Source organism: Cavia porcellus, unplaced genomic scaffold (assembly GCF_034190915.1).
Source record: "Cavia porcellus strain 051 isolate PalLab524CR breed Dunkin Hartley unplaced genomic scaffold, mCavPor4.1 scaffold_28, whole genome shotgun sequence".
Lineage (NCBI taxonomy): Eukaryota > Metazoa > Chordata > Mammalia > Rodentia > Caviidae > Cavia > Cavia porcellus.
Genome location: NW_026947511.1, coordinates 52,176,953 through 52,196,059, shown reverse-complemented (window position 1 = coordinate 52,196,059; position 19,107 = coordinate 52,176,953). Strand labels below are relative to the sequence as shown.

Here is a 19,107-nt window from a genome sequence, read left to right as displayed (position 1 = left end):
GGAGCAGAAACCCAAGGGGAAAAGGTGGCGTGGCTGAGGGGCAGCTGCTCCTGGTGGGCACAACGGCCAGAGCCAAGAGGGTACAAAGGCAGGCGCGTGGCTCTTTCCCTTCCATTGTATGTCCCTTACCCAACCCTGGGTGGATGCAGCACCCACACCGCCATCCCAGCCCTAGACAAAGCGCCAATCACAAACGCTAGACTCAGCTACCTCCATGACTGCATGAGGCCTTGGGAGACCTTTAAACAAAACCCAGCACTATTCCAACTTCATAGCTGAAAACTAATGCAGGCACATGCCTTTAAAAATGATATTTGCTTCTTTTTTGAACTCCTGTAATGTCTCCAGTGTAGGTTTTATTGGTCTTGTTCTGTACTGTTTTGATCAATTCTATTATACCTGATGATAGAGGCAACTCATTTTAAAAATAGCAAGAGGCACAATGGTAACCACTTTTGATCACCTGGTATTCCATTTTTGCATCATGCACTATGTCCACCCTTCTGTTCTAACTGACTCTGTTTTGTTTAGTCACGTTTGGTTATATTCTCTTCAAAAAAAAGTAATAAGAACTGTGGGAGTAGTAAAACCCAAAAAGTGTAATTGTTATTGTAAAAAAGACAGGAAAGGAAGGTGGTCTAAGGAATATAACTGCACGTATGTTTGAGTGTGTAGGATGGAAAACCATATTACTGAGCTTTTGTTGGATCATGGAATGGAACTGTCTCCAATTTCACTCTATGAATGTCTACTTTACATGCTTTAATTTTATAATTTGGACAACTGTTTCTAAGATGACAATATGTAACCTATTAACTAGTGATTTCTTACTGTATTTTTTTCTTGAAATTGTGTATTATTCGTACCTTTTTACTGCTTTGTTTATTTCCTTCCTTTTTTTTTTTTTATCTTTTTCGTTTTTATCGGTACCAGGGATCAAACTCATGACTGCCTGTTGCAAGGCAGGCGCTTATGCAGCTGAGCTAAATCCCCAGCCCCTTTTTTTTTCTCTTTAAATGAAAAAAGTTATATTTGCTAAGCTAGGTGTGGTGCTTCATTCCTGCAGTCCCACCACTTGAGAAGCTGAGGCAGGAGGATCACTGTAAATTTGAGACCAGCCTAGTCTACAAAGGGAGCTCAAGTCTAGCCGGAACTCTGTAACAAGACCCTGTCTGAAAAAGACAAAAAAAAGTTATTTAAAATGACCTGCTGAAACCTTCGTGAAATTAATTCTTTTACACAGGTCAGTTATAGCACCAATTGTATTGCTTTACTTGATTAAAATAATATTTCTTGGGCTATATGAATACAAAATTAGATTCTTCTTTTCCATTCGTTCTGATAGTCACAACTAGAATCCCAGGTCTATCGGGATTGAGGAGGCGAGTCTAGTTGGCCAACTGGATGGCTGAGTTGGCTACTGACTACTGTGATGCCAGCTCCTGTGTCTAACAAAGCAGCAAAAGGTATGTCATTCAATTTAACAGCACAGGCAGGTGCATGAACTGGGACATTTTGGAAAAATAAATTTCCTTGCTCAAGGACTAATCTGTACTATATTTCCATGAAGGATAGAGAGCAGGAGGCAGCTGACCTGTGGGGAAAAGTAAGATCTGTGCCCTCAGGTCACCAGGTTTGATCACCCAAATGTCAGTGGAATGAACTGCACCCAACATTTCTTGATGATAATCACCCTGTATTAAAGTTGGAACTGTAAGACTTTGAGAATTAAGCTTGATTTTCCTACGATAAATCCCACAAGTGCTTCTGGTGGAGGCCGATAGACCCCTGTAGGAATTAAAGTTGGTTTCCCACTCAATAAATGAATGTGAGAAGATACTGGTAAATCTAATCCTCTTAATCTCAGGGTGATGGGCTTGTGCCCCATGTGGGGCACCAAATACTGTAATACAAAAAATTTATTTTTGTGTTTTTGAGACAGGGTCTAATTATGAAGGGTGGACTGGACTTAAGCTCACTTTGTAGCCCAGGCTGGTCTCCAACTCGCAACGATCCTTCTGCCTCAGCCTCCCCCTCGGTCTCCCAAGTTTTGGGATTGTATACAGGCTCTGTAACCCTAATATTGCAATCTCTTCTCTGGTCCTCCTCACAATCCAGAAAGTTATATTTATAATCCCATAGAAGCCAATTGGAAATCCAGAAAGTTAATCCGAATATACCACCTCCAATGCAACCCAGGGCAAGAGTAAAGACACTAAGATATATTCAAAGTTATGGGCAGCCAAGGGGTCCTAGGTCAGATCCAAGTGAGGAGTCACAGGACAAAGGCTTTGATCCAAGGCTTCCTTTAACTAAAGCTGAAGCCACCGTTCTGCATTCAAGGAGAGGTGCCCAGGTTGTCTTCTACACTTGGCTGACTCCAAGGCAGGGCAGCACGGCAGAGGGATGTGGGAGAGGAGAACGGTTCGTGGGATGGCAGACAGGAGCCTCATTCTCTTTTTGCTTAATTCAAGCTTCAGTCCTATTGGTTGGTGCCACCCACACCTTGGATGGTTCTTCCCTCTTCATTCAACCAAGCACCCACACCTAGAACCTTTAAAAAGTCACCGGAGTGACCCAGTGTGCTGCAGCCATGATCCAGCCACCCCCAAAGCCCCACCTATGAGTGCAGGAGGCCCTGGGTGGAGGTGGGGCAGGAGAGCTAAGCCACAGCACAGTCCTTGGTCAGCTGGCTTCCTGCAGAAATGGCTCGGTGGAGGGTCGGTGCAGAGCAAAGGTGCTCTTGTCGTGGCCAGCAAGTAGCCAGCCAAGGAAGGATGGACTCTTGTAAGGCACTGCCCCAGTGAAGGTCTCTTCGGGCCACGCCCCTTCGGGCCAAGCCCCGCCTCTTCCGGCAAGCCCCGCCCTGCAGGCGCTTCGCACTTCACACCCATGAGCCTCATCCTTTGAGAGAACTGAGCTGATTCAGAGCTGTGGTCTCTCCTTCACACAGCAAGACAAAAGCAGAACATGGTCAGAGATCAGGGAGTCCCGGCTGAAGGAGCAGTCGTGGGGCAGCGAGCTCCTATGGCTCCTGTCCACGACACCCAAAGCCTTCCTGGGATCCCCCTTCCTCACACTTACTGTTGGTCTCTGTGTAGCTCCACTTCTGTGTACCTGCAGGAAGGAACAGGTGAGAGGGGCCAGGGAGAAGGGACAGTAATGAGGGTCCAGAGGATCGCTTCAGTCCTGGAGCCCAGGGAAGCTTCCAGAACGGGGATGCAGACCCAGGGAAGGATCAGAGGCGCCAGGGAAGGAGATGCTCAGGACCTGCACCAACATGTAATGTCGATGTCCGCTCCCGGCCGGCAGGAAGGACACACGACAAAGTCTGGTAGTGGACAACCTTTTCTTTTTATTTTCCTTCTCCGTACAGCCTGCCCTGGGATCGCTCCCAGCCGAAGCCTCCTCTGGTCCGCTCCCCGCGGCTCCTTCTGTGCTTCAGTCTGCCCCAAAGCCTCTACCGGTCCGCTCTCCGCGGCTCCTTTTGGGCTTCTACTTCCGGGCTTCTACCTGGCTTCTACTTCCGCCCAGGGGTGGCACCGGTATATATACGGGTACAGTGTCCAATCATGTTAAAGTAAGCAAGGCAAGCTGATTGGCTAACATCATTAGTTGCCAGGCAGACTATATTGTTGAGCGGGTTGTTTACGCGGTAAGCAGGAAACTAACATATTCGATGGGAGGGGTAATCTACCTCAGGCTTTGCTCTTTACCACAGGCCGCACGTCCGCCGCGCAAGGCGAGCTATCACAGACGCGGCTCCCAACATCTCCCCCTATTTTATTTTTTATGAATGTGTGTATCGTAGCCCTTCCTGGACTGGGTGCAGAGGCTTATGCCCTATGTGTAGGCCCACCGTAGGTCCTTGGCTTAGACCCTGGTTGGCCATGCCATGGTCTGCCAAGGCCCTGAGGCCCTCGTCCTTTTTCTAGGGCCAGGCACAAACTGGACGGAACCTGGATGCACACAAGCTTGCACTCATTTCCTCTCCGTAAAGAAATCCCCTCGGAGAGAAATTTAGACCTGGGCAGCATCTAACAGTCCAGCGGCTTACGTGCAGGATGGGGTAGGGCCTGGCTTAGGTCGAGTCGTGCTGGGGAGGCACGCTCTTACCCGTCATTGACTCACCTACCCTGCTGTGTATTGTCACCTTATGGAGGAGAATGAGGGATGCCCGCCATATCTAGACTCAGTCGTGGGCCAATTGAGCAAGCCATGCATATGCCTGAGGATCTTCTTGTCCATTTCGGGCTACCGCTATTTTTATTCATCTTGTTGGTTGGTCTGTGATGGATCTCCGGTAGGGCAGGTCTGATCTTCAGTCGAGGGCTTTGTCGCCCGTGTCAGTCTCTCCGGTATCCACAGTGGTTCTCGTCCCGATTCCTGTGGGAAAACACAAACCGCGCCTCGGTTCCAGCTGACCACTGGATCCGGGCCCATCCATTGTCCTGTCATAGATAACCGCGCCTTTGGAGGCAGGCCTTGGCTTACTCCCCCTTTTTGTTTTTTATTTTTTATTTTTTATTTTTATCTTTTTCGTTTTTTTTTTTTTTTTTTTTTTTTATTGGTACCAGGGATCGAACTGGCGATTGCCTGCTTACAAGGCAGGCACTTATGCCGCTAAGCTAAATCCCCAGCCCCTCATTTCCTCGACCGGCGTTTTTTTTAGCCTGCTCGGCAGAGAACTCTGTGTAACTACCCGAGGGCAGACACGCCTTTGCCAGCTGAATCCAGTCCGCGGGGGTGAGGGGCCCAGAAGACAGATTCTCCAGCATGGCAATGGTGTAAGGCGCAGTCGGCCCAAAGGTTGTAACTGCATTTTTAAGTTCTCTAATCTGCTTTATCTCAAAAGGCTCCCATACATTGCGTCCCTGGCCCATAGCTACTTGTACAGGAAATATCTCGTAGGGGCCACTATCTATCCCAGGTGGATGTACCTCATGAGACAAGCGTCCCCCCTGCCAAAGCCGCCTGTAAAAATACCGACCCGCCGGCGGCGGAGCATAAGACAGCGGCCGTGATTGGGCGGAAAATGGGGGCCCGTGCATCACTTCCTGTTCTGGCGAAAGGGGAGAGAGCTCCCAGGCGGCCACCTCGTGGCGAGGAATCGCCTCCGGAAACGGCCCCCAAGGTGGGGCGGAAGGCTTCGCCTCCCTCTCGCGCCGGGGAGCGCTCAGGAGCTCTCTACTCCTCCGCAGACCAGGTTGAGCAGAGCGCAATTCGCGGGGCAACGCTGGAAAAGAACCCTGCGACTCCTTATTGAGGGACTTAGGCTCCTGACAGCTGGTCTCTTTGGCCCCCTTGCCATTCAACTTTCCCTCGTCCTCGGAGTCAGACGACTCCGAGGCTAGAGCCCCGTCCTCCTCCTTAGCATCCTTGTTCCCCTTGACGGGCCCCTCTCGGGAGCTCCCCGACTGGGCCTGCTCAAATACCCTGCGTACTTTTGTAAGCTCTTGAGAGCTTTCTCCACAACCACCCTCGCTCTTAGTGTTGCTACCTAACATGTTTCCCATTTTTTAATATGTTACTCACCACGTGAGGCCCAAGGAATCCGCCACTTACGCGTGAGCCTGAGGGGAGTCTAAAAGCCCTGTAGGTGCGCGCCACCCAGAGCCCAGGCTTATCCCCGACTCACCTGTCTCGCAGCTCTGTACTGGAGCGTTGTCCACTTCCACGTCTCGGGGGTGATCAGTCCCCGGGCGGGCCACCAAATGTCGATGTCCGCTCCCGGCCGGCAGGAAGGACACACGACAAAGTCTGGTAGTGGACAACCTTTTCTTTTTATTTTCCTTCTCCGTACAGCCTGCCCTGGGATCGCTCCCAGCCGAAGCCTCCTCTGGTCCGCTCCCCGCGGCTCCTTCTGTGCTTCAGTCTGCCCCAAAGCCTCTACCGGTCCGCTCTCCGCGGCTCCTTTTGGGCTTCTACTTCCGGGCTTCTACCTGGCTTCTACTTCCGCCCAGGGGTGGCACCGGTATATATACGGGTACAGTGTCCAATCATGTTAAAGTAAGCAAGGCAAGCTGATTGGCTAACATCATTAGTTGCCAGGCAGACTATATTGTTGAGCGGGTTGTTTACGCGGTAAGCAGGAAACTAACATATTCGATGGGAGGGGTAATCTACCTCAGGCTTTGCTCTTTACCACAGGCCGCACGTCCGCCGCGCAAGGCGAGCTATCACAGACGCGGCTCCCAACAATGTAATGGCATTTTAACGCTATTCGAACGAATACAGTTTCCCAAAAGCCTGTTCCGACCCATATTGGTATGACTCACATAAACGCGCTCTCTCGGGATGTCTCCTGGCTAATTCTGACAGTGTCCCCTCATTCCCGCCACTTTCTGAAGCAGTTCCGAAGGCCTTTCGCGCGCCTTGGCCGTGCTGTCTTTGCCGCCCAGATCCCCCAAATGGATAGGAAACCTTTACTTTTCTTGGTCACTGAGCTCGGGAACAGCTGGAAGGCTCAGGGCTCCAGATCTGAGGCTGTGTCTGCACTGTTTGAGGAGCTGCGTTGGTGGCGCTGGGTGGCGCTCGGGAGCCGCAGTGCCTTTTTTTTTTTTTTTTTTTTTTTTTTTTTTTTTTTTTGGTCTTTTTGGGATAGGATCTAGCTATGCTGTTCAGGCTGCAATTGGGCTCATTTTGTAGCCCAGGCTGGTCTCAAACTCGCAACGATTCTCCTGCCTCAGCCTCCAGAGTGCTGGAACCACCACGCCTGGTGTATTTTCTAATCACAACTGTCAGGTCCTTCTGCCCGGATATTGGCGTTGTTAAGGCAGGGCTCGTGAAGTCAGGTCTTTCTGCCGGATCACCCGTGGTGCAAGCTAGCACTCGCTTTCATTGCCTATTGGGTTAACCGAGAAGCCAATCACCGTCCAGAAAACATTTCTTCCTCTAATTTGTCAAAGTTAGCACAGATCATAAAGTACCCAGGCGTAATGGTGCTCGCAGGTAGATCCCTGCGCTCCGGGGTCTGACGCAGAGGGATCCCGGGGACCCGGGCCAGCCTGATCTAAGAGCCAGGAGACCCAGTCTCAAAACAAGAAAAAAAAAAAAAAATGACCAATTCTAAGATGTCAGTTCCGGGGCCGGGGGCCACGGCGTCCCAAACCGTTCTCCTGCTGCTCCCAGGGATCCTGTTTTGCACCGAGACCTGCGCGGGTGAGTGCGGGACGGAGGAGGCGGGGAGGAGGGAGGGCCGCGTGGCTGGGGCGCTGGAACCGGGAGCCGCTCTCCGCCTCCGCGGCCAGACCCGGGCTCCACTGGGCCAGCCTGATCCAGATCCCGGCTCCGGCCCCCTGCTGACCCAGCGCGGCGCCGCCCTGGTTCCGATGCCCCTGTTCTGTCTCCACAGCCCCGCACTCGCCTCCTCTCCCGCCCACCCGGGACCCGGGTCCCGCGCGGGAGGAGGTCGCGGTCTCACCGCCCCGCCCCGCAGGCTCCCACTCCCTGCGCTACTTCCACACCGCGGTGTCCCGGCCGGGACGCGGGGACTCCCGCTTCATCTCCGTGGGCTACGTGGACGACACGGAGTTCGTGCGCTTCGACAGCGACGCAGGGGATCCAAGGATGGAGCCGCGGGCGCTGTGGATGGAGCAGGTGGATCAGGCATACAGGGACCGAGAGACACAGAGAGCCAAGATCCTTGCACAGGATTACCAAGTGAGCCTGCGGACCCTGCGCGACTACTACAACCAGAGCGGGGACGGTGAGTGACCCCGGCCGGGTCAGAGGTCACCGCCCCTGCCCGCCCCCACGGAGGATCCGAATGGTCCCGGGTGCCCAGGTCCGAGGTTCACCGGGAGACCCTGCCTGGGGAAGCAAGGGGACCACGAGTCAGTTTCATTTTAGTTTTGGGGCTGAGGATTTCGCTCAATCCATAAGCACCTGCCTTGCAAGCAGGCTGTCATGAGTTCGATCCCCGGTACCGATTTAAAAAAAAAAAAAAAAACACCTCATTTTAGTTTTGGGAGAAAATCTCGGGGAGGGGGCGGGGCAAGGGCGGGGCTGACGGCGGGGGCGGGGCCAGGTTCTCACACCTTCCAGGGGATGTGCAGCTGCGAGGTGGGGCTGGATGGGCGCTTCCTCCGCGGATACCTGCAGTATGGCTTCCACGGGGAAGATTACATCGCCCTTGCCGAGGACCTGAGCACCTGGGTGGCTGCGGACACTGCGGCTCAGATCACACAGCGCAAGTGGGTAGAGGCCCATAAGGCAGAGCGATACAGAGCCTACGTGGAGGGGGAGTGCGTGGAGTTGCTCCGCAGACACCTGGAGCACGGGAAGGAGACGCTGCAGCGAGCAGGTACCAGCCCTGCGGACCTCCCCATCTGAGCTCTGGTTGGACAGGTGTGTCCCAGGGAGGAAAACCGGACCCTTCCCCAGTACTGCTGCCCTCTCCTGTCCTGGGGAAGAGCGCCACTGAGATTGCACAACTGGTAGCAGATGGCTCCCCTGAGCCCCCTTCTCTCAAGAGAGGAAGAGTCTGTCCCTCATAGGAGGGGAAGATCCCTGAGGTTCTGCTCACCCTGCCCTTCAGGAGGCTGTGACCCTGAACTCTCTCAGGCTTGTTCTCTGCCCCACACCCAGTGTCTGTGGAGCTCTGACTGTGCTTATTCTGGCCTCTCAGTCTCCACCTCCACCTCAGGGTAGAGGTCTCTTCCCTCCTGCAGAGACCTGGAGCCTTTTCCCTGGGCCAGCTCACCCCGATTCTAGAACTGTCTGAGGAATAGATCATGCCAGATACCGGTTTCCAGCCTGGTCTCAGGGGCTTACAATCTCCCAGCTCCACTTGTCCTTAAGGTTCTCAGGATGGTCACAGGAGCCTTTGCTAGAGTGACCAGGAAGAATGCAAAGAGCCTAAAACTTCCCCTCTTCCCCTCAGATCCCCCAGAGACACACGTGAGCCGCCACCCCATCTCCAAGGAACAGGTCACCCTGCGGTGCTGGGCCCTGGGCTTCTACCCTAAGGACATCTCCCTAACCTGGCAGCGGGATGGGCAGGAGCTGACCCAGGAGATGGAGCTGGTGGAAACCAGGCCTGCAGGAGATGGAACCTTCCAGAAGTGGGTGTCTGTGGTGGTACCTTCTGGAGAGGAAGAGAATTACATGTGCATTGTGGAACATAAGGGGCTGCCTGAGCCCCTCACCCTGAAATGGGGTAAGGGGGGTGTTATGCCTTATGTCTAGATAACCCAAATCCTCATGCTCATAGGTGGGGTTTGTCAGAGGTGGCTGTATACAGGTGTGTGACCCTGGGTGCAGGGTGTGATGACTGGATCACTCTGCTGTTCTGGGTGTGGCTGAGTGGATTAGGGAAGACAGCAGACCCAGCCTGGGTGTGAGAGGGATCCACCGACAGCCTCACAGCCTGAATGCAGTGAAGAGGGGAGGCTGCTGCTTGCTGCTTCCTGCCTGCCTTGCCATGGACTGTCTGTCCTCTGTGACGGCCCTGCCAGGCCTCCCTGCCTTGCTTCCAGTGGACTGGGACCTCTACAAACTGATCTGAAGCGAACCATCCCCCTATAACGTGTAGGAGTGGGGTACTTTGTCTCAGCAATAAGAAAGTAAGGCAGGGGGCAGAGGGCACCAGAGCTCTTGTCTTGAATGCAGGAGTCTTCTGGAGACCCTCAATGGCACAGGCTGGAGAGCTGGGCTCAGGCCCTGTCTTACTCACTGTGTCATTGCTGGGACACAATCCCTGATGCCCGCAAGTTCAAGAAAAAGGGTTTGTTTTGGCTCCCAGGTTTGTAGATGTTCCAGTCAAGAGTCAGCTTCTTGGCAGGCTGCACTGCAGGGCAGACAGGAAGCAGAGAGAGCAATGTGGGCGCTGAGGAAGGAGAGAAACCCTACCAAGCCACTCCCACAGTGGGCCCCTCTCCCCCAGACCCCACCTCCTAACAGCAAGTCAGCTCTGAGCCCCACACTGCAGTCAGCTTCCAAATGCCCACATTTGCATGAGGCTTTGGGGTCCACTTAGATACAAGCAGAGCCCCTCACCTCCTCTTTCCTTCTTTTCTCCCCCTTTCCTTCCCCTTCCCTCCCCAGAGTCTCCTCCTCAGCCCTCCATCCCCATCCTGGGGGTCATTGCTGCTGTGATTCTCCCTGTAGCTGTGCTCACTGGAGTTCTCTTTGTGGTGTGGAGGAGGAAGAGAGCAGGTAGGGGTGGGGTCAGCCTCTTCCTGTTTGAGCCCCAGGGAGAAGTGCATCTCTCCGTGCTGTGGGATGTCCCCAGCCTACACAGGTGCTTGTCCAGCCCGGAGCCCTAAACACTGAGCCTGTTGTGAAACACAGGGACAGTGAGGGACAGATTGGTTACCCAGAGAGTTGTGTCGATGGGTACCTGATTCCTAGCAGGCAGGGTCAGAGGGGAAAGTCCCTGCTAGGACAGATCCTCAGGAAGGCAGTGGGTGCTGGTCCTGAACATGTCCTCCCTTCCTGCCTCCTGACCCTTCCCTGGGTCTGTATCCAGTTCTGGAAGCTTCCCTAGGCTCCAGGCTAGTCAGTTCTTAAATCGTGTCAAGGCCCTGCCTCCTCCCTGGCTTCTCACAGGACATTTGCTTCCCACAGGAGCAAATGGAGGGAACTACAGTCAGGCTGCAAGTAAGTATGGGGGGCTGATTCCTGAGAGCCTTGGGGTTCTGTAGCAGGAGCCATGGGATCCCCACTTCATGATCCCCATCTCCATGTCTGCTGGGCTCTGAACATGTCGTGTTATATTTTCCCCCCAGGAGGTGACAGTGCCCAGGGCTCTGATTCCTCTCTCATGCCTGGAGAAGGTGAGACCCCGGGGGGCCTGAAGTGGGAGAGATGGGCTGAGGCAGAGGGGACACAGCAGGGTCCCTGTCGGACTGTGAGCCCTGTGTGTGAGCAGCGGGCTCCTCTGTTAGTGTTTGTCAGGACCTGGGTGCTGTGCCCCGTGTTTGTGTTCACCCTGGGGAGCTGGTGCACATGTGTAACTTGTCTCTGCTTTTTGCTTCTCTGTGCCCCCAGCTCCATCCCCTGCCTCCATGTCTAGATCCCCTCCTGTGTGCAGAGAGCTTCTCTCAGTGAGCTCCTTAGGATGGTGCCATGTGGAGCCGTGGCCCCGAATTTATAAACCTTTTGTCCCGTAGTGTGAGACAGCTGCCTTGCGGGTGCCTGAGGGACTCCACGCTTCTCCAGCCCATGCTTTGTGACCTCAAGATCACCTGAGTCACCTCCCTGCAAATGGTTCTGAGTGTATGCATGTTCCTGTATGCATCAGGGAAGTCTGTGGGCGCAGTCAGCCCTGGGCAGCAGGACTCCTGTCCCCACGCTGACCCGTGTTCGCTCCTGCTCAGCTCCTGTTATGGATTAAAAACTGTTGGTCAACTTAATGCCAGCTGGATTAGATTAGGATGGTGCTGATCCTAGATGGTCCACCTGAGGAAAGTTGCCAACATAAAAAGAGATGTGGATAAAGAAAAGCTAGGCATTATGGGTTCTCCTATGTGTTGCTGTTTGAGCCATTGGTTCTCCTTGACTTCATCAGGACCAGCTTCCCCAATGTGAATACAACCATTGTCATCAGAGGAGCTCGGAACCTTGTTGGTGAGAGTGGCTGTGGTTCACTTTGGGCAGCTCTGGTTCTTACCAGCATTGCTTCCTGGCTCTGGAGGGGAAGACATGCCATTTAATCTCCAGGACAAACTCATCATGCTGGCTTATTGTTGGAGCTCAGGACCTCTGTGTCTCTGAGGATGGCTGCTGTGCATTTCAGGACAGCCCTGGTCTTTGTTGTGCGTGTGACTTCTTGGCTCCAGTGTGGAACCCTCAACCTACCAGCGCAGCTCCTTCCCCCCTCTGGCATAGACATTTCTAGGTTCCACTGCTGACCTTTGGGCCTTCCCAGCACGGACCCATAAAACAGACTGGCATGAGTGCGTTTCGTGGGCTCTAGACCTCTAGCTGGACTCATGGGAGGCATTATCCTTGCTGTGGAATCCGGGCCCTTGGCTGAATATTCTGTCTCTAGCATTGTGGATAGGTTTCCTGCCCTTTTTGCACTAACTCTGGGTGACTGTCATAAAACAATATTATAAATTCTCTGTCCTGAGTCTAGTTGTTCTCTGCCCGACCCCTGACTACAACAGCTCCTGTGCCAACAGGGTGGGCAGGGGTGGCTCAGGCAGTGTCACAGTTCCCAGAACAGCAGCTTCTTCCGTGCTGCCATGAGAACTGTCCCCAGGCCCTGGCCGGTATGGCTCCATGTTGCAGGACTGTGGTCAGCTGCCCAGGGGCCTACCCGAACTGAAGCTGTGTTCAGACTCCAGCACAGCAAGGTCACTCTCAGGCTTTTACTCAGAATATCAGTGTAAGGGGGGAAAGCGAGGAAAGGAAAGCAGTTTGTGCAAGGCGCTGTCTCAGGCGGGGCAGTGTTCTCAGGGAAAACGGGAGGACAGGAGGACCACGGCCACACACAGCACGCCTGAGCACCGCACCGACTCCTTTAACATTCGCTGAGCACAGAGCCTGGGTGCCTGGGTCCTGCGGTTTAGCCGTTCATGCTCCTCTGAGTCCCTCACATTCCGTCCTGTTCTGTTTTATGGGATGCGGGGGGGGGGGGGAGACAGAGAAATAGGGTGCACACAGGTGCTGGACTTGATACAGGGAGGGCAGCAGGGCCTGGGCTCCAGTGTTCTCTAGGACTGCATGGGAGGCCCTTGAGGACTGTAAGAAAAAACAACAAGCTGGGGACACACCTGTAATCCCAGCAGGTGGGAGGCTGAGGGAGGAGAATTGCTACCACTTAGAGACCAGCCTGGGCTGCATGGTTCAGGGCCAACCTGGACTATGAGAGCAAGACTCTGTCTCAAACAAAAAAAAAGACAACAAAAGGATAAAAAGTAATAACAATCTAAATATGAAGGTTGAGACTCAGAGGTAGGCAGCCAAGGCTGACTGAACACAGCAGGGATCACACAACCAACAGCAGGAGCAGGTCCCAGGCCCCAGCTGACCTCTAACTTTGGTGTAACACAGTTCGTTGCTCTGTAACCCTGCCCTGGCCATCCAGCACTGAAGGCAGGAGTTTTCAAGCATAAGCTTGGTGTGTTCCTTTCTCCAGTCTGAGCAACAGACAGAGCTGTCAGGGCAAATCCTGGAAGTCATCAAGAGCCTAGGATAGACAGAAAAGTCCTGCCCCAGGCAGCAGCAGGAGGGGAAGAATTCTGGGTTGGAGGCAGGTACACCAGGCTGCTCTGCCCCTCACTGCCATGGGCTGTGTGCAGTAGGCGGCCTCAGGTCCACAGCAGAGCAGCAGGAAAGTCAGCCAGGTGACAGTGCGGCCACTGGGAGGGGTCACCCCAAACAGGCTTGGGGGTGCTCCCTGGAAGCAGGTTAGAAGAACTCCCTTACAGCAGGAAGGGCCTTGTATCTTCCTCCCCAAAGCCTCTTATCTAGGGACAAACAGAGACTGCCCAGGGATTAAGGGAATCAGGTTCCTTGCTTCTGGCTCAGCAGGGTGAGGGACAGTAACACAGCTGGGGAGAAGGGCTGTTTGGAACCTAGGTGTCCTGTCCAGCTTACAGTCTGTGGAAGGGCTGTTTGGAGCCCAGGTGTCCTGTCCAGCTTACAGTCTGTGTACCTGGAAACTGTGGTTATGGCCCTTCTGCTGCAGCTCTGTGTGTGAACGTGACATGTTTCATCACAGAATCAGCCGGTCTGTTTAAATTCCATGCACACGCTTAGATTCTAGGCCTTCCTCCTCAATGTGAGGTAAAAAGATTTTAATATTAAAGGCATTTTTATATGTCAGTCTCACATGACAAATGTAAACATGTTACCCTTATTTAAAAACACAACTAATGTGTTTTCACAGCGAAACCATCCCCTCATCCCCGCCCTGCCCACCCCACTGCCCACAGGAATTGAGCTACTAAGCAGAAGAACCACAGAACAGCTCTGTGGAGCCCTTCATCCCAGTGCCCACATGATGCCTGGGGTAATACTGCCTTCTTACAAAATGCCTCTTTTCTGTTTAAAAAACAAAATTTGTAACCTCACCTACTTATGACAAAAACCTTCAGCATCAAAGATTCAAAATATTGAAAATATTGAAATGGGAATGCATTTTTCAATATCCTTTCCCCTCCTCACAGCACCATTACACAGAGCGGAGAACAGTCCGGAGCAGATTGCTGACCTCCAGGGAGCCACACTCAGTTTATGCCCAGACACACAGTCCTTTGCTTTTTCTCACCCTCTCACAGGAACTTAGAGCAGCAGACACCTACACACTTACTAGAAAAGCAACAGCTTTCCAGGGAGCCTCTCCAAACAGCACAGTGAGTTCAGTGTCAGTAATTCACAGCCTGTGACAGAGTGTGGATGTTATTTCTTTAAAAAACTCTCCTATCAAAAAGGAAGCTCAGTGGCATAAGCACTCCCTGGCGAGTAAGAGGTCCTTAGTTAGATCCCTGGTACAAAAAGAATAGAAACTAAGGCCATCAGATTGGCAGCTTAAAAATTCACAGGAAGGAAACAGAAGACTCTTCTGCGCTTCCCAGCAGGCTCAGCACTGTGTTTGGGAGAGGGTTACCCCAGCTCCTCACACCCAGGAAGACAGAGGCCTTGAGAAGCTCAGCACTGCACAGCTCCTGTGGGGTGCTCTCGGGGCTCCCCGCTGCTGTCCTCTTAGCTGGGGTTTAAAGACTGTACTTCCTGTGCTGCCTCCTCCCCCTGGCACCTCTCAGTATGCCCTTCCCTTCCTCACCACTGGCCAAGTTCTGCTCTCCCAGAGGAGTGACAGGGCCTCTGCAGCCCAAACCCTAACACCCAGCTTGCCTTCAGCTCCTCCTTGGAGGTGTATTTGTAATCCGCTGCTGTGTCCCCAGTGTTTCTGATCATCTCCAGGCCTCCTGTTGGTGGGTCCTGTTCAGGAGTATTCTTTAAGCCAGTCAACTTGCTGTCCACGGGTATCTCCTCCAGGGCTCACCCCAGGTGCTGAGGGAGATGGAGACCCCAGGCCCCGTGCACCTCTGACTCCCCCAGGGCAGCTCCCTCTCTCCTTGGCTCCTGAGTTCCTGTGAGCACTGATTTCCATGTGCAGGCTAGTTTGTTAGTTTCACATGGATTGTCTTTTGCTGCATCTGCTCTCTTGCTCTCTCTCTCTCTCTGTCTCTCTCTCTCTCTCTCTCTGTGTCTCTCTCTGTCTCTCTCTCTCTCTGTCTCTCTCTCTCTCTCTGTCTCTCTCTCTCTCTCTCTCTCTCTCTCTCTCTCTCTCTCTCTCTCTCTCTCTTTCATGCAGCCTCAGTTCTCTTTATTTAACCACCACGTCCTCCAACCCCGGAATCTTTCCAAACATGCTCTACAGTCTTTGTAGATTAGGAAGCTGAGGTGAGCAGCTCTGGATTCTCATCTGACCTCCACCAGTTCTTCCCCAGCCCGCTGACAGCAGACCTTCCTCTAGGAGGATGCTGGCCTGGCTTGTTCCTGCTCCTGGAGCTCCTCCTGCTTCAGCCTTGCTGGGCGCCCTGCTCTCCCACCCGCTGAGGGCCTGAGCCCGGTGCACTGTACTCCATCTGCTGCCCGGGATCCACTGCTGCCTTGCACGGTTCACGTTTCCCTCTGATCTCACCAATGCCCTCTTCATGCCTGTTTTTATGAAACTCCAAGTCCTCTGTAAGGCTCCGACAATGGTTCTCCAAATCTGCTTTAAGCAAAGTTTCATCTGCTAACTGTCTTTTGGCAGCAGCCAAGGAGGCCGCCGACTGGGCAGTCCGCCCCTTGGGCTCCTCAGGGACTTTCCTTCTCACCACGCGCAGTAGCCCAGGCTGGCCCTTCAGAGTTTGGTGCAGCTCCGCAGTCCCGAAGCTTGATCTGGGCTCCGTGAAGCTCGGATTCCTTCAGGGCTTAACTGAGCAGCAGCTGGTCTTGCTGGGCATCACACTTGCCAGGGTCCATCTGCAGCCGGGCCCTATGTGTGCCAGGTCCGTGTGTGGGGCGCCTTGGAGCCCTGGGCAACAGAGCTCGGGACTGCGCCCTTGCTGGAGCTCGGTCTCCTGCAGCTACAGCACGCAGGTCCCCGTCTCAGGCCGCACGCCTCGTGGATGGACACTGCCGCCTCGCGAGCTCCTCCCCTGCTGCAGCCGCCACAGCCGCGTGGGGCGCGGGGTCGCGGTCGCCATTCGGAAGGCGGGAGGGACGCGGAGGGCCTGGGGGCGCCGCCTCCGGGGTTACAGTTTCTGTGTCCTGCTGGACGCGGTTCTCTTTCCTTTCCATGCGCATAGTGGGGATCTAACAGGGTGTTGCAGGCGGTACTGAGGCCCCTGCCGCGCTAACCTAACGAAAATCCGCACTTTGACACTGCAGCTGTAAGTTGTGCCTCCGCAGCCTCCCTGCGGGAACCCAGGAAAGGAGCTCTGTGTTCACCGCTGGGTGCAGGGAACCCCGGGGCCCAGGCGCGCGTCAAGGCGCAAATGATGAGTTTTACTCGCGTTACGCACCGCGCTCATTTCTGAGTGTAATTTATTAAATGATCTTTCTTGAGAATTTGCGCAGTGCAGTGCACTAGCACACGAAAATGCGCGGTGACAGCTTTGGGAGGAGCTGGAAAGGAGTCCTCAGGTGATGCTACCAAGGGTGACTTGGGGCACCTGAGCCACAGGAGGGATGGAGCCTGAGGGGCAGAGGGGCACAGGCAGGAGACCTGGATTCAGAGGAGGAGGAACACAGTGAGGTCAGTGAACACCGGACCAGGCTGAGCCAGCAGCACCACCACCTACACGGAGCTACCAATGTGAACCCCAGGTCAGGAAAGGTGAGGAGGTTCTCCTGGGGGAGAAACCTGCGGGTCGGAAGCCCAAGCTGTGCAGCTGGAATTCTCTGTAAGATGCTCTGTGCCAGAGAGGCTTTGAAACACCCTAATAATGGAGCACAAGGAAAACATTCTGTTCTGACCAGTAGTAATACTCAAAAATATGCTTATGGGACACCTCACCATCTCTACCAGAAGCCTTCCCAGCAGGACTTTTCACCAGAGGATTTAGGGAGAAGTGACAGTTCTGGCAGGGATTTTTAGAACAGTAATGACACTCAAGAGATTTGGGTTTCTGCAGAGTTGCCTCCCTTTGGACAGGAAGAGCAGCATCCCCGCCCCTGCTCCATCCCAGGAGGAAGAGCACCAGGCAGGTAGCCCAGCTGAGGCAGGGGCGAGGTCCCCTTCCCAACTCCACCAGCTACCCCGAGGCCAGCTCCCTCCCCAGCAGGAGAGGAGCCAGGAGGGAGGGGCCCTGGGCTCTGCTGCTGCAGCCACTGCCTAGGCCACTGCTGCACCTCCCCTCCTGCCCTGTCCCTGTGCCCTTGCCCTCCTGAGCTCAGGCCTCCCTGAAGGCCCTGCTGGATCACAGGCCTGATCAGCCAAGGCAGACACAGCATCCCTGTGTTTAAAGTTCACACAGGCACTGTGGTCTATGCCTGGCCCTCTTAACCCTTTGTGGATGCTTCAAGTTCTAGTTCTAAAATACTTGGAAAGCACTGTGGAGTGAGCAGTATCATTCATCCCCATAAAATGCTTCAGAAAAGAAGTCAGCCAAGCAGGGTGTGGTGGCACACACCTGTGACCCCAGCACTTGGGAGGCTGAGGCAGGAGGGTCGCCAGCTCCGCCCTTCTTCTGGGTTCCTCTCCACCTGCAGTGTGCACACTGTGGGCAGAGGGGGGACCAGGATCCTGTGCTGCAGGTCCTCCTTTGCCCGGTGAGGCTCCGGTGCCTCGGGAAAGAGTGGCATTAGTCCTGCCACGGCCACCAGGACCACGAGTGGACGCTGTGCCTGTGTGGAGGGTCACAAGCCAGGCCACCCTGCCTGCTTTCTGCAGGGAGAGAGAGGACAGCACCAGCATGGCCAAGTCGCTCTCAGACCTCACCATTTTGTAGAGCACAGAGAGGGGATGGAGGAACTCAGGCCTGGCTGGCTGCCCTGGCTGCCCCACCCCTGCCCCAGCACCCAGCCTCCAGGAAAGCGTCCCACGTGTGAGCCCTAAAAACACAGAGTGCCCCTGGCTGGGTCCCTTTCATACCAGGCTAAGCCCATCCACCCAAGCTCCAGGATGGGCAGGCACCCCCAGCTGCTATCCAGGGCCTCTCTTCTGACCTGCAGCTTTCCTGGGCCGCAAAAACCTGGACCTGAGCAGGAGACTTAGCTGTCACAGCAGCACTCAGAAGGCCTTGGGTGAGGGTCAGGTCTCCTGGAGTGGTGAGTTCCTGCCAGCACTGGGGAGCCCTCTGGGGATCCAGCCGCCCAGTGGTCATTGTCCTGTGGATGCTGAGTTAGGGTCAGGCGGGGTTGGGGGCTGGTGAGGTGGAGGTACAGCTGCAGGCACCTTTGCTGGCTCTGGGCTTGATCCTGAGACCCAAGGAGGTGCGTCCAGGGCAGAACAGGGGACAACAGACACCATGGCACTGGGGGCCTCAGGTCTGGGAGAGAAGAGGAGTGATCCCAAGGTAGACAGGGAGTGAGACTGTTCCTTTCTACTATCTTTTAGTCTTCTGGAAACCACTTGAGAGCTGTGTGTCCTAGGGTGGGAGACACTGCGGGAGGGACAGGGCCAAGGGAGCTGTGAAGAGGGCTGAGACTGCCTAGGCCTCCATTCATCACATCTGCGCTGGGTGTCCTGAGGGTACCTGGTGGGGTTTGATCCTCTGAGGGTCCCCTAGTGGGGTTCAGTCCTCTGAGGGTCCTTTGTGAGATTCCGTCCTCTGAGTGTCCCCTGTGAGGTTCCATCCTCTGAGGATCCCCAGTAAGGTTCTGTCTTCTGAGGGTCCCCGTGAGCTCCTGACCCTGTTTGTTTCTCTGGCTGAGGATGTGGAGCACGTGGCAGGAGCCAGGAGTTCTGGGTCCACACCTCCTCCTCCTCCTCTCCCTCCTCCTTGTCCTCCTCAGGCTCTGGTCTTCCCCGGGGTCTGCCCTGCCTCTGCTTCCTCCTGCTGCCTGGGCTGCCTGGCCCTGGTCTCCTCCTTGCTCTCTGGCCTGACCCCAATCCTCCTGTTCCTTTGGTTCCCTTCCCACCTTCCCGGGAATGGAGCACAGACAGGTCTGTGCTCAGGCTTTGGGGCTGTTCCCAGTGCTCTGCTATGGTTCCTCTGAGGG

At 54.5% G+C, this 19,107-nt stretch overlaps 1 protein-coding gene across 7 annotated transcripts; it reads left to right on the top strand.

Moving 5' to 3' along the window:
* The first annotated feature begins 2,979 nt into the window (after positions 1–2,979).
* LOC100735869 (patr class I histocompatibility antigen, A-126 alpha chain-like) lies at positions 2,980–12,068 on the top strand. Of its 7 annotated transcripts, none has more exons than XM_063239459.1 (8): positions 2,991–3,133; positions 6,605–7,161; positions 7,439–7,708; positions 8,030–8,305; positions 8,885–9,160; positions 10,570–10,602; positions 10,731–10,778; positions 11,115–12,068. In XM_063239459.1, the coding sequence occupies exons 2-8, from the start codon at positions 7,059–7,061 to the stop codon at positions 11,117–11,119; spliced, it is 1,011 nt and encodes a 336-aa protein (XP_063095529.1). In that variant the 5' UTR covers positions 2,991–3,133; positions 6,605–7,058; the 3' UTR covers positions 11,120–12,068. The 7 variants fall into 7 exon arrangements, with proteins under 7 accessions (XP_063095530.1, XP_063095529.1, XP_063095527.1 ...); XM_063239457.1 differs by having other exon boundaries at positions 2,992–3,133; positions 7,355–7,708; XM_063239456.1 differs by lacking the exon at positions 2,991–3,133 and adding an exon at positions 10,048–10,158 and having other exon boundaries at positions 6,877–7,161.
* The last annotated feature ends 7,039 nt before the right edge of the window (positions 12,069–19,107 follow it).